Here is a 15,068-nt window from a genome sequence, read left to right as displayed (position 1 = left end):
GGCTAACTTCTGTCTGCATTTGACAGGTATTAATATAAACTAACTGGCTTACTTCTCTGCGAATTGCACAGGTATTGCATAAGATAACTGGCTATCTTCCCTGTGAATTGGACAGGTATTGCTATAGGCTAACTGGCCCACTTAACGATTGCTCAGGTTTCGCTATAAGCTAACTGGCTAACTTCCTTGTGAATTGGACAAGTATCGCAATAAGCTAACTAGCTAACTTCTGCGTGAATTGGACACGTAGCATAATGTGCTAACTGGCTAACTTCTGTGTGAATTGGACAGGTATTATTATAAGCACCCTGGCTTACTTCTCTGTGAATTGCACAGGCATTGCATACGATAACTGGCTATCTTCCCTGTGAATTGGACAGGTATTGCTATAGGCTAACTGGCCCACTTAACGATTGCACAGGTATCGCTATAAGCTAACTGGCTAACCTTACTGTGAATTTGACAGATTTCGCTATGAGCTAACTGGCTAACTTCTGTGTGAATTGGACAGGTATGGCTATGAGCTAACTGGCTGACTTCCCTGAGAATAGGACAGACATCGCTAGGAGCTAACTGGCTAACTTCTGTGTGAATTTGAACAGGTATCACAAAGATCTAACTGGCTAACTTCTGTGTGAATTGGACACGTTTTGCTATAAGCTAACTGGCCAACTTCCCTGTGAATCTGACAGGTGTGGCTGTAAGCTAAGTGGCTAAATCTACAGGTATGGCTATAAGCAGCACACAGCCTCTGCATGTACACACAGGTGTGGCTCTAAGCTAAGAGAGGGGAGGGAAGGAGGGAGGGATGGAATAAACAGCCATGGAGGAGAGAGAGAGAGAGAGAGAGAGAGAGAGAGAGAGAGAGAGAGAGAGAGAGAGAGAGAGAGAGAGAGAGAGAGAGAGAGAGAGAGAGAGAGAGAGAGAGAGAGAGAGCCAGAGAGCCAGAGAGCCAGAGAGCCAGAGAGCCAGAGAGCCAGAGAGCCAGAGAGAGAGAGAGAGAGCCAGAGAGAGCCAGAGAGAGCCGCGAGGCAGGGCTCAGCTCCTACTCACGATGGGGGGGATTTATGCTGCACCGTGATTGGTGGACACAAATAGGCAGCCAATGGGGAGGCGGAGGCAGGGATCTGCCACGCCGGAGGGAGGGCTGGTCAAACAAGGTAAGAGCTGCGAAGAAGAGAGGGAGCCGGAGTGACACGCTGCGAAGAGACGGCAGAACGCAGGGATGAGAACAGAGAGCGGAGCGGTGAGTGGGTGAACCGCGGAGGAGCAGAGAGAGAGAGCGAGAGAGCGAGAGGGAGAGGGAGAGAGAGAGAGAGAGAGACTGGGAAACAGAGAGACAGACAGAGAGAGAGAGAGCCAGATAGCCAGAGGAGGGAGGGAGAGAGAGGGAGAGGAGGGAGAGAGAGAGAGGCAGAGAGGCTGGGAAACAGAGAGACAGAGGAGGGAGGGAGGAGCAGAGAAGGCAGAGGAGCAACGCAGTAGATTCATCATCGCAGGCGGCCATGCTGTGAGCAGGCGAACCGCAGAGAGAGAACCGGACCGAGGGCAGCCCAGAACCAGGCCGGAGAACCGGGACAGAACCGAGCCAGGACCCCGGGCACAGAACCAGGCTGAACCCAGGCCATAAGCAGGCCCGCCCGCCCCCCGCCACGGACCCTCACAGGCGGTGGGAGGAACCGCAGCGCCACCTCCACCCCGCGCGCAGCATGCGGACGTCCCGGAAGGGCCCGGGCCCCGTGGAGATGCCCGCCTTCGTCCGGCAGCTGGTGAAGGAGACGGAGAGGAGGGTCAGCTCCCTGTTCAAGGGAGGGGGAGGACGAGGAGGGGGTGGAGGGGGAGGAGGAGGAGGTGGGGGCGGCGGCGGCGGCGGCGCGGGAGGAGAGCCGGGGGGGGAGGGAGGAGGAGGAGGGGGAGGAGGGGATCCCGTGGAGGTGGGGCCCAGCCCCTACCTGGACCGGCCGGTGCTGGACAAGCTGGTGGAGGAGGGCTGCTCGCGCTGGGGCCTGACGTACGCCCTGGGCTCCATGCAGGGGTGGAGGTCCACCATGGAGGACTTCCACAACTGTGTTCCCCAGCTGGGCGGGGAGCTGGCCGACTGGAGCTTCTTCGCCGTGTTCGACGGGCACGCGGGCAGCAGCGTGGCACGCTACTGCTCCCAGCACCTCCTCAGCCAGATGCTGGCCACAGGTGAGGAGATCAGGAGGAGGAGGAGGAAGAGGAGGAGGAGGAGGAGGGGGAGGAGGAGGGGGAGGAGGAGGAGGAGGAGGAGGGAGACGCTGAGGAGCTCAATGTGTGTGTTGGTTTCTGGGCCATCGCGTGACTCATCTCATTAGCATTATTTACATAACACGTCATTTAGATTCTTATTTTCTTGCTTAAATCCTTACTGGCTTTCTACGGACGCATGGGTTTTGCGTTGTATGCCCGTTCTATTATCCTCATAAGTTTCTTTATTTGAGTATAATTAGTATTTCTCTATTTTCATGTGACATAGTTCAACCGTTGAGAGTCAGGCGTTGGAGGGCTACCGTGCTACATGCTAACCCATGCTAATCCCCGGCCTCATTACGACTGTTTGAGGAACAATAACGTCATCCTACCAGGAGAACAGCAGCTAGACAGACAGCAGGAACACATACCTGTACCAGGGTGGTGTTCTCTAGGGTGGAGTCCTCTAGGGCAGGGAGTCCAACTCTTTGGTGGGGGTCCCCGAGGGTAGGGGTCCCTCCCCCAGGGTGGATGTCCTCTCGGGTGGGGGTCCCCCAGGTTGGAGGTCCCCCAGGGTGGAGGTCCTCCAGGGTGGAGGTCCTCCGGGGTGGGGGTCCCCCAGGGTGGGTGGGGGTCCCCCAGGGTGGGGGTCCTCCTCTAGGGTGGGGGTCCTCACCCAGGAAGGTTGGATGTCCCCAAGAGTGGGGGTCCCCCAGCCAGGGCTACCTCCCCCAGGGTGGGTGCCCCCCAGGCCGGGTTCTCCAGCTGAGTGCGGTTCCCCCCAGTGACCCCCCTGTGTCCCCCCCCTCCCCCAGGACAGATGGGGGGCGAGGACGACCCCGAGCGCGTGCGGGCGGGCATCGTGGGGGGCTTCCTGCAGACGGACCGCCAGCTGCAGGGCGTGGCGCGGCGGGAGGGCTGGGAGCGCGGCGGCACCACCGTGGTGGCCGCGCTCATCTCCCCCTGCTACGTCTACTTCGCCAACTGCGGGGACTCGCGGGCCGTGCTGTCGCGCTCCGGCCAGGTGTGCTTCTCCACCGAGGACCACAAGCCCTACAGCCCGCTGGAGCGCGAGCGCATCGAGAACGCCGGCGGCTGCGTCTCCGTCCAGCGCGTCAACGGCTCGCTGGCCGTGTCCCGCGCCCTGGGCGACTTCGGCTACAAGGGCGCCGAGAACCGGCCCCCCGAGGAGCAGATGGTGTCCCCGGAGCCCGAGGTGTGCGCGGTGGAGCGCTCGCCGGGCGACGAGTTCCTGGTGCTGGCGTGCGACGGCGTGTGGGACACGCTGACCAACGAGGAGCTGTGCGCCTTCGTGCACAGCCGGCTGCGCGTGTGCACGGACCTCCGGGACGTGTGCGCGCAGGTCATCGACCTCTGCCTCTACAAGGTGAGCATTAAGCCCCTCCCACTGCCTCTACAAGGTGAGGCGTTAGCCCCTCCCCCTACCTCTATATCGTGAGGGGTTAGCCCCTCCCTCTGCCTCTACAAGGTAACCCCTCTCACGACGAGTTTAAGAAGAAAACTATTTTGGAAAAAAGAAATAATCCAGTGTATAATGGTTGCCAGCCTTTACAGAAACATTAACATTGCAAGCCTTTTACATTGCAATAATATTTTGCCATGTGCCAATATTTTCGACATTACAACCCCCAACGTGGTACAAATACAAAGAAAATACAGCTCGATCCCCATTGACTATGGGCGCAGCCATCTTGTTTGCTAGTTGTACAGATCTGCTCGCTCTACTTTGAAAGCGACGAGATACTACGACCTCAGTGAAATGCCGCAAGAAAGCTGGGAGATTGGCGACTTTACCACTTCGTACATCCAAATGGATAGCAGCATAAGCCCCTCCCCCTGCCTCTACAAAGTGAGGATTAAGCCCCTCCCCCTGGCTCTACAAAGAGAGGATTAAGCCCCTCCTCCTGCCTCTAAAAGTTGAGGATTAAGCCCCTCCCCCTGCCTCTACAAAGTGAGGATTAAGCCCCTCCCCCTGCCTCTACAAGGTGACGATTTAGCCCCTCCCTCTGCCACACCAAGGTGAGGACTAAGCCCCTCCTCCTGCCTCTAAATAGTGAGGATTTAGCCCCTCCTCCTGCCTCTAAACTCACAGCTGGAATACTATAAATACCTACAGTTGACAATAATACTTTATAGCTCTACCTCACTCCTTATATACAGTAGTATGTATACTACAACTACTATATCCCAAATTACAGGGTTACAATGCTATCTTATACAGCATAGATAGATTAATATATCTATATCTATATTTGTATCAATACAATACAGAGTACACCACATGGTACTATATGCAGTGAAGGCATCACGGTCATCACGGTGGTAACTTTCTAAAGGATAGAAGAGATGAATATATATTTAGAGTACAGCATCATGGAGGTGACCTGCATGTTGTGGTTGTGTGGGTCGGAGGCCAGAGGCAAGGACTGATGAAAGATGTGTGGTGGAATCCCTTGAGCTATCTCTCTCTCTCTCTCTCTCTCTCTCTCTCTCTCTCTCTCTCTCTCTCTCTCTCTCTCTCTCTCTCTCTCTCTCTCTCTCTCTCTCTCTCTCTCTCTCTCTCTCTCTCTCTCTCTCTCTCTCTCTCTCTCTCTCTCTCTCTCTCTCTCTCTCTCTCTCTCTCTCTCTCCTCAAAGCAAAGAAACTCACTCACTCCTTCACTCATTCACACACACACGCACACGCACACGCACACGCACACACACACGGTGGGATAAACAGTTGAGCTGTGACAGATTTAGCTGTGTTGCCTGTCAGCAGCGGTGTTACATAACGTGAACACACACAGCTTAGACACATGACAATACACACACAGCTCACACACCCACACACACGCACACACACGGCGTTGACTGCACAGTGCACTGATATGAGCCGTTATTAATGAGCCATTAATGCGCATGTGTTGACAGGGCAGCTTGGACAACATCAGCATCATCTTGCTGTGTTTCCCCGGAGCTCCGCAGCTCTCCGCGGAGGCCCTGCATCAAGAGGCCGAGCTAGACGACCTGCTGGAAGCTAAAGTCGCAGGTAACACACCGCCCACATCCCCCTGATATCGACGCGTTTCACAGGTCCAACGCCAAACACGTTTTGATGGACCGCATTCAGTCGTCGCAACGTTGTTTTTATAAAACGTTGCTAGCATGACAAAGTCTAACTTGCTAGAGAGTTGGTTTGTAATTCTTACCTGCAGGACTCAGGGTTTTGAGTGACAGCTGGTTGATTCTGTCCGCTTAGGAGCCAGGCTCACCCAGCGGGTTTCCTACTCACCTCAGGCCCGTCGTCTCACCAGCAGGGCCGACGCTCTGAGGATCGTGGCGGCTAGATTTGTTTAGGAGCCCCCCCCCCCCGTTCCCCGAATCATGTTATCCTTGTCTAGGACTTTTTCTATTTTTTCTGTAGTTTCCATGTCCTTTAGACGTAGATAAAGATTCATAATGGTTGCCCCCCCCCCCCCCCCCCCAGAGATCTACGAGGACCTGTGCGTCGGGGGGGAGGAGCCCGACCTGCTGGCCGTGCTCACGGTGCTCGCCTCCGTCCACATCCCCGGCCTGCCGCCCGGCGGGGGCATCCAGAGCAAGTAGGCACCGGGCAGACACTGAGCTACTGTTGACCTGGGGGGGAAACAGGCCTGCAGTATAAAACAGGCCTACAGTATAACGTATCATAACTACCGTTAACCTGGGGGGGAAACAGGCCTGCAGTATAAAACAGGCCTACAGTATAACGTATCATAACTACTGTTAACCTGGGGGGGAAACAGGCCTACAGTATAAAACAGGCCTACAGTATAACGTATCATAACTACCGTTAACCTGAGGGGGAAACAGGCCTACAGTATAAAACAGGCCTACAGTATAACATGTGTATCATAACTACTGTTTACCTGGGGCTGAACCAGTTCTACAGTATAAAGCAGGCCTACAGTATAACGTATCATAACTACTGTTAACCTGGGGGGGAAACAGGCCTACAGTATAAAACAGGCCTACAGTATAACATGTGTATCATAACTACTGTTTACCTGGGGCTGAACCAGTTCTACAGTATAAAGCAGGCCTACAGTATAACGTATCATAACTACTGTTAACATGGGTGGGAAACAGGCCTACAGTATAAAACAGGCCTACAGTATAAAACAGGCCTACAGTATAACGTATCATAACTACTGTTAACATGGGGGGAACCAGGCCTGCAGTATAAAACAGGCCTACAGTATAACATATGTATCATAACTACTGTTAACATGGGGGGGGAAACTGGCCTACAGTATAAAACAGGCCTACAGTATAACGTTTCTATCAGAACTACTGTTAACATGGGGGTGAAACAGTCCTGCAGTATAAAACAGGCCTACAGTATAACGTTTCTATCAGAACTACTGTTAACATGGGGGTGAAACAGGCCTATAGTATAAAACAGCCCTGCAGTATTAAACAGGCCTACAGTATAAAACCGGCCTAAAGTATAAAACAGGCCTACAGTATAACATATGTATCAGAACTACTGTTAATATGGGGGAAAAACAGGCCTTCAGTATAAAACAGGCCTACAGTGTAACATACGTATGTATCAGAACTACTGTTAATATGGGGGAAAACAGGCCTACAGTAGAAACAGGCCTACAGGCTAACATTACAATTACTGTTAATATCGGGGGAAACAGGCCTACGGTATAAAACAGGTATACAGTATAAAGTAGAACTACCGTATAACGTACAGTTTAAATAGCACCAGAACTACTATTCAACATGGGTGAAAAACAGGCCTACAGTACATAATATGGAACAGACCTACTAGAAAAACGGGCCTACGGTATAAAGTACAGTAGTAAATATAAAACAGAACTACTGTTGAACATGCCAAAACATGGGGGGAAAACAGGCCTACAGTATAAAGGAGAACTATTGTTAACATGGGGTGGGGACAGGTCTACACTATTAAGTACAGTTTAAATATAAAACAGAACTACCATTTGACACAGGGGGAAAACAGGCCTACAGAATAAACTACAGTTTAAATATAAAATAGACCTACTGTTTAAGAAGGGGGGAAAAACAGGCCTACAGTATAAAGTACAGTTTAAATACGGTGTACACAACGGTATACACACATAGACTGTGTACAGTATGGTAGATAATATGTTATTAAATGTGGTTCAAAATAGGCCTATGATGTGAAGTACGGTATAAAATAAGGATTCATCTACTGTAAAAAATACAGAGTACGTACGGCTTTCACGAAAAGAGGACACCTTTATTTTTTAACCCTGCATCGCGTGCGTTTACGTAAAGAAAACTTTCTTTATAACACGATGATCCACGTTGAAACATACAAAGTCAAAAGCAATGTGAGGGTGTTCATGTCTCAGGTTTGATTGGTTTTCATGTCTTTATGTTCCTGTATTTGATCCAGATGTGTACATGTACTATTAGATTGTAATGTTATCGGATTAGGAATGAACTGGCTCCTGGATTAAACCGCGGCCTTGTCTAGTCATCTTTACCAAATGTACGCATGTACTAGTTGTGAACTGTAGCCTACAGATTGCTATGTAACATACACAGTGTTGTGGTGGAAGATGTAAAATGTTCATTTCTGTTACAGGAGGAACTGCATCATTTCTGCATACTTTCAACAGAGAGAGATTCACAGGCCAACTCTGTCTAACGTAGGTTCAGCCAAGACCCCGTACCACACACACTCAACTCCCCCACTAAGGCCGAGCCTGATGGACGTGTTTAATAAAATGTACTCCTTTCCTTTGCAGAACGGGGGCTTTCACAAGAAGCCCATGTAGGTCCCCACTATATTTTCTTCATGTGTGTGAGATGTGAAAAAGGACGATGGAGGAACGATTCATTTCCCCCGCTGTCCGAGTGAAGCTCTGTTTGTCCGTAAGAGATTCATTGCAACAGCGTGCTGTCGGATATGTTTTATAATAACACATAAGAACCTTTTTTACTTGTTCCGAAACAGTGACTCAATGACTCAGTGACAACTCTCTGCCTCATATTATAGACAAACTACCAAGACGATGGATGATATATTGTAAAGTTTTAATGTTGTACCTTTTTCTTGGTATGTCATATGATAAAGTTGAGAGTTTTCTGTGTAAAATAGTATTGAATTTAAAGGTAAATCTAAGATGATGAATTGTTTATTTTTCAAACTAACTACAAAGTAGCTTGCCAGCTAATATAGTCTTTAAAGTGAATGCTAATAATGGGTTTTTTATGATAATTATAATTATGGGCAACTATAAATGTGGAAACTGTTTTGTTTTTCCCATTGGATTGAAAGCTGACTGTAAGAAAAGATTTATTTTTAAAGCCTTACTTTAAAATGTTCAAACTTCTGTGTCATTTTTCGAACGTAACGATAAACTTTTATTTGAATGTTAAAAAGGTATATTCAGTGAGTATATATGCATCATCTTAAGATGCAATTCCCATATGCTTAAAAGTTACACTAAATAATACATTATAGGTAATAGCCGAAGGTCATATTATGTGTGAAAAATACAAGAACTCACATTAAACTTCATTTATATATTTGAAACAGAGATATTTCCCACCATCTCTTCAGATCTCCAAGCCAAACAACTGAGAAAAGTTCCCTAGATATAATACGAAAGTCAATGAATTATATGGACAATAGAGAGGACTAGGACTTGAAAAGAAAGATTTATTTGAACAGGTAATTATAGGAATTATAAACTGCATTTTCCTAGTGCCAAAAGACTCAACTATATAATAATAGGTAATCGGTTACTTGTCTTGTTTTAAACTTGCTTGGAGACGACTTGGCCTTCGATGACCCCTCGATTCAAGCAACAGAAAGATGCTTCATTTCAAAATACAATTGAATCCCTCGTTGGAGCCTCCTAGCCTACTACCCTGACATCAGGGTCGTCTATATAGGTTAGGGTTAGATTTCCCCAATGTCCAGAGTCTATCTGTAGACACCCAAGAGCAAGAGGACTCTGTATCTAAACAAACTCGCTCTAAGTCCCTCGGATAAAAGGTAAAGGCAGAACTAAACAACCTAATAATACATCGTCGTATTAGACAGTCAGTAGCAGTGATTCAGCAGGGCTAGCTTCAGAGGCTACAGCATTAGCATTCCGCAGACGCGTTCGGAGAAAGGCAACGACTTGAACAAGCGGCGAGCGCAGCGCCATATCGCTATCGCTATTAGCATGAAGACGGCGAGAGGCGACCTCGCCAGCCCTCCAATCAGCCGTCTGCCGAGAAGATGCTTCAGCGACGCCTCCGCTGATTGTCCGTACGAGCCAATCACTTGAGAGTATCTCCGCCACAACACTCTCTAATGGCATGCTTGGCCGGCTTCTTACCTCCTCGAGTGTTTTTTGCAGAGCCGTTGGAGAGTCTGGTCTGTACAGACCGCACTGCAACCCCAGAACCCAGAGTCCTTGAGCACGGCAACGAGTTCAGATGAGATGATTCTGCTTCGGGCAGTTTGTCTTTCATCACGGGTAACTGAGTAAAGGAACAGATTATAGTTCTGTGGTATGCTGGCTGGCGTAGGTACGGTCCCGGTCACTGCGCCTTCCGGTCTGTCTCTGAGCGTAGTCCTCAGAAGTCTCATGACGGACTAATGACCATGCCACTCAAACCTCCTCAACGAGTCATTCATGAGCAGGGAAAGGGGAGCAGGCCGCCGTCGCCGTGGCGGCCATGTTAGGGTAGGGGAAGGGTTAGGTTAGGTTAGAGTAAGGGTTAGGGGTGGGGTTAGCGTTAGGTTTGGGTTAGTTGAGGGTTAGGGTTAGGTGAGGGTTAGCGTTGGGGTTAGGGTTAGGCTAGAGGTGGGGTTAGGGTTAGGGGTGGGGTTAGGGTTAGGGGTGGGGTTAGGGCTGCGGTCAGGTGAGGGTTAGCGTTGGGGTCAGGGGATGGCCCTACCGGTCGCAGCTGGTCTCCTGCAGACGGTTGTTCATGATGGCCAAGGCGCCAACGCCGCCGGAGAAGCCGTTGAGGTGGGCGTGGCTGGGGGGGGCGTGGCCCTGGTGGTGGTGGGCGGAGTCACTCAGCTGCTTCTGCAGCAGCGCCAGCGACACCTTGTTGAACTCGTTCACCGAGATCATCTCCCCGGAGAGGCGGCGCCCGGGGTAGGCCCCGCCCTCGCCGCCCGGCCCGCAGTCCGTCTCGCTGTCGCCGGCCGTGTCCAGCGAGCCGCCGGCGAAGCGCTGCGGCCCCGCCCGGCTCTGCAGTGGCTGCACGCTGTTCCCCTTGAAGCGCCGGCGGCCGCGCCCGGCCGCCGGCGCCAGGCGGCGGGCGCCGTGCTTCCGCGACCAGCAGGGGCAGCGCAGCGAGCGGCAGCCGGGCCGCGAGCCGCCGCACGCCAGCTTGGCCAGGATCCAGTTGAGCGTCTGCTTGATGACGATGGAGATGACGTTGAACAGGGAGTAGATGCAGCACACGCCCATGAGGATGAAGAGGCAGTTGCCCAGGCGGTAGGCGCCCTGGCCCTCGTACTGCTGCCGCTGGCTGCTCACCAGGTCCCCGAAGCCGATGGTGCTGAAGGCCACGAAGCAGAAGTAGAGCGAGTCCACGTAGCTCCAGTCCTCCATGGCGCAGTACAGCGTGGAGGCGCTGCAGGCGATGATGACCGAGGCCACGCCCAGGATCAGCATCACGTAGTACACCGACGGCTTCCAGCCCTCCAGGCTGTCGTCCTCCCGGCGGGGGGCCCGCCCCCCCTCCCCCAGGGCCCCCGCACCCGAGTGCCGCAGCTGCCGCTCGTGGAACCAGCGCATGATGTAGGCCAGCATGGTGATGATGCGCTCCAGGAACAGGTTGAAGAAGAGGATGGTGGCCGCGCAGCCGATCAGACCGTAGAAGATGAGGAAGATCTTCCCGGAGATGGTGGCCGGGGTGTTCATCCCGAAACCTGACGGAGGAGACGGAGGCAGAAGGACAGGTAGGATGGAGGCGTTAGACAGGGCGACCTTTCATTAACCATAAGTTAAAAATACATATTCAGGAAACGATGTGATAGGCTCAATGCAAGTGTTGGGGGGGAATGACGTCGTACTTAACACGGGGTTCTTAAACTTTGTTCAGCCCCATTCCACATCAAGCTGGGGTGAGACATGCGTCTCAAGCTGGTGGGTGAGTCTAAATGAATCCAGATACGCAGAAAGGGGGAAACGCGAGTCGAAAGCAAGCACGGTTCTAAACTTGGGGCCGTGGCCCGAGATGGGTCGTGATCTAGTCTGAGGTGGGACTGAGGTTCCGCCAGAGCGCTCAATCCCTCTGGTTTGATCACAGGGTTAGGGTTAGTTATCACAGATTCCAGTGAGCTCAAGAGTTGGCAGTCAGCTCCAGGATGGCTGGATGCTGTCATCTATAGTACTTTGTTATGACACGCATTGTTGTTTAACTACCGGCACTGTACGGATGGTAGAACCCTAACCCGTACCGATGGCGGACCCTTATCGTCGCCTTGACTACCGTACCGATGGTGGACCCTTATCGTCGCCTTGACTACCGTCACGGCGGCGGACACTTATGTTGCCTTGACTACCGTACCGATGGTGGACATTTAGGGTTGCCTTGACGACTACCGTACCGACGGCAGACACTCATTGTTGCCTTGACTACCGTACCGATGGCGAACAATAATAGTTGCCATAACATCCGTTGCGACGGCTGACACTCATCGTTGCCTTGACTACCGTACCGAAGGTGGATACTTAGTGTTGCCTTGACTACCGTAACGATGGCGGACACTTTTCGTTGCCTTGACTACCGTACCGACGGCGTACACTAATGGTTGCCTTGACTACCGTACCGACGGCGGACACTAATGGTTGCCTTGACTACCGTACCGACGGCGGACACTTATGGTTGCCTTGACTACCGTACCGACGGCGCACACTTCTGGTTGCCTTGACTACCGTACCGACGGCGGACACTTATGGTTGCCTTGAATACCGTACCGACGGCGGACACTTCTGGTTGCCTTGACTACCGTACCGATGGTGGACACCACCGTGCCCACGAAGTAGAAGGCCCCGGAGAAGTCCCAGCGGGGCCGCAGGGCGTCCACGCGGATGCCCGCCCCGTTGGCCTCCTCGTAGTCCCGCAGCAGCCCCTGCAGCGCGGCCACCTCCACGCCGTGTGCCTGCGTGAACTCGTCCAGCCGCTGCGTCCAGCGGCGGCGCGCCCGCAGCTCGTACGGTCGCTCCAGCGCAGAGAAGACGGCGGCGCCGCACAGCAGGTAGAGCAGGATGAGGCCGGCCAGCAGGCAGAAGCGGGCGTTGTCCTCATTCATGGGCGGGCGGGAGCAGCGACCGCCCCCGCCGGCCCCCCCTCCGCCCCCCCTCCTCTGGGCCATGGCGCCCGACGGCGCTCATGCGTAGGCCCCCCCCCCCCCCCCCCCCCCCTCCCCCCGCCGTGGACCGGTCGCTGATCGCCGAGCGCCCCGCGGACCAATCAGGAGCCGGCTGGGGCAAGGGGCACGGAGTCGCAGTTGTCAATCAGGAGATGTTTGGAGTCACTCTTGACGCGGCAGGCGTGTCTTGATTGATCGGGTCCTGATTGATTGATCGGGTCCTGATTGATTGATCGGGTCCTGATGACCTCACGGCTGGCTTTATACCGGCGAGGAAACTGAAAACATAGACAACATGTTGTAGGCTAAAACCAAAGAAACATTTAACCATTCAAACGTAGGACATTTTCTCTAATCTATTGTTTCACCTGAAAAGGGCTGAACACCACTGACCTGGGTATGGATGTGATCGGGGATCAATACTCTGACGGCCTGGAGAGACGTCCGTCTCCTGCTCTGCTCCTCACGGCGGCGTCCTGCTCTCTGCCTCTCTGGTCTGACAGTGGCCGGGGAGGAGCGCTGCCTGACGCTGGGTGTGTGTCTGTGTGTGTGCTTGACTGAGGGAGGGTGTGTGAGTGAGTAGGTGTGTGTGTGTGTGTGTGTGCGTGTGTTGTATAAACCGAAAGACTGTCTGATGTGCACTTTTATCATGTTGACATCGTCCAAGGCCCCGCCCCCTTCTGTCACAGAGCGGCGTGCGATTGGTGGATTAATAGAAGGGTCCTCTACTTCCCATCTGCTCGTAATCAAGACATCTCTCTGTACCTGAGACAGCTCCTGATAGGCTAACTGAATTAAGTGCACCAAACGACGGTCCTAACTGCATATTTTTCAGCAGTTGATTACATTACTATGCAGCAGATATTTTTAGCCACGGTGGTCCGGTTGTGAATGATCTACTTGACACATTGTTAAAAAACAGCATATTTGATCTAGAAATTTTGCCTATTTTTACCGGGATTGTGCGTGCTAATTGCCGGGGGGGGGGGGGGGGGGGGCTCGGCGGAGCACTCTCCCCAGGCCTCGACTCGTTTGAAGCTTCTCGGTCTGCTCCACTTGGGGAGCAGTGCGGGGGAGGATGTACCCTACATCTATCTCTCCATCTTCCTCTCTTCCCGAGTCCACCGACGGCTGCCTTTCATCTTGTGATCTGCTGGAGTCAGGGGGGGGTGCAGGGGGGTGCAGGGGTGATCTGAGAGTCCAGGTGTACCTTCTGAACACTAAATCAGACTTTATGGTAAAAGACAGGAAAATACTTTATTGCGGTGAAAAATATTTCAATCGATTCCCAAAGTCCACTGGTTTCATTCCCAGCGTTAAAAATCATCGGACCTTGAAGGTATGAAAATCTACACATAAAAAATACAGTTAGTCTGACGCTGCGACCTTGCTTGACCTTGGTCGGGGGTTAACGATTTCATGATGTCAGGATGAATTAAGACGTCTACTGGTGTCAGTGTTAGTGTTAAGGGTATAATTAAAGAAGTGATCAATCATGATCATCACATAACGGAAGGTGATGGACACCTCTGAGGGTAGTAGGATCTAGATGTTCTCTGGGGGCAGAAGGATCTAGATCAGGGGTCTCAAACTCGCGGCCCGGGGGCCAATTAAGGCCGGCGGGAAGTTATTTTGTTGTCAAACGCACATTTTTGCTGAGTCACTTGCCACGCTTTTTTATCACTTGTGATAGGGTGACCAGATGTCCCGGTTTTGCCGGGACAGTCCCAATTTTGAGTTGTGTGTCCTGAGTCCCGATAAAAGCCAAAGGACGCTTACATTTCTCGGTTTTCCACCAACCACTATGAAATGTCCCCTGTTGTCAGCAATTAAATAGCCAACGTGATCTAAATATAGCACGATCATTAACTTAGATTGGGTCAGTTGTGCTCCTTTTTTTGTGGAATACTTGATGTGGTCCAGCCTGACCCAGACTCTACCTCCAGCGGCCCCCAGGTAAATTGAGTTTGAGACCCCTGATCTAGATGTTCTCTGGGGCCAGAAGGATCTAGAGGTTCTCTGGGGGCACCAGGATCTAGAGGTTCTCTGGGGCCTGAAGGATCTAGATGTTCTCTGGGGCCAGAAGGATCTAGAGGTTCTCTGGGGGCACCAGGATCTAGAGGTTCTCTGGGGGCACCGGGTTCTAGAGGTTCTCCGGGGGCAGAAGGATCTAGAAGTAGATGTTTGGAGGAGTCACTCCTGTTATTACCATCACAGTTTCACTGTGAGACAAACGTCTGCTCGGTGGAGTTCCTTCACCACAGCTCCACAGCTCCATCACCCCCCTCTGCTGTCAAACAACAAAACAAGGAGTCCTTCATGTGTCCAGGTGCTTAGGGGGAGGGGGGTGGGGGTACAGGTGTTCAGGTCATGGTAGGGTGTTAGGGTAGGGTGTTCAGGTTTTTTTTAGGGTGGGGGGCAGAGTGTTAGGGTGGGGCTAGGGTGGTCAGGTGGGGGGTAGTGTGTAAGGGTGGGGT

The 15,068-nt window shown here is 52.2% G+C and overlaps 2 protein-coding genes across 2 annotated transcripts; one reads left to right on the top strand and one right to left on the bottom strand.

The window, feature by feature from the left end:
- Positions 1-1,029: 1,029 nt before the first annotated feature.
- Positions 1,030-8,589, top strand: ppm1nb (protein phosphatase, Mg2+/Mn2+ dependent, 1Nb (putative)). The gene is made up of 6 exons (XM_060057714.1): positions 1,030-2,190; positions 3,027-3,598; positions 5,145-5,262; positions 5,701-5,815; positions 7,843-7,906; positions 8,006-8,589. Exons 1-6 carry the CDS (start codon positions 1,710-1,712, stop codon positions 8,033-8,035), a joined length of 1,380 nt encoding a protein of 459 aa, XP_059913697.1. The 5' UTR covers positions 1,030-1,709; the 3' UTR covers positions 8,036-8,589.
- Positions 8,590-8,902: 313 nt separating this feature from the next.
- Positions 8,903-12,531, bottom strand: kcnk12l (potassium channel, subfamily K, member 12 like). The gene is made up of 2 exons (XM_060057715.1): positions 12,234-12,531; positions 8,903-11,145 (listed from the first exon to the last, which is right to left on the bottom strand). Exons 1-2 carry the CDS (start codon positions 12,529-12,531, stop codon positions 10,154-10,156), a joined length of 1,290 nt encoding a protein of 429 aa, XP_059913698.1. The 3' UTR covers positions 8,903-10,153.
- Positions 12,532-15,068: the final 2,537 nt, after the last annotated feature.

Source organism: Gadus macrocephalus, chromosome 7, assembly GCF_031168955.1.
Source record: "Gadus macrocephalus chromosome 7, ASM3116895v1".
Lineage (NCBI taxonomy): Eukaryota > Metazoa > Chordata > Actinopteri > Gadiformes > Gadidae > Gadus > Gadus macrocephalus.
Note: the sequence above shows the minus strand (reverse complement) of the source record. Positions and strands in the feature narration are given on the sequence as shown.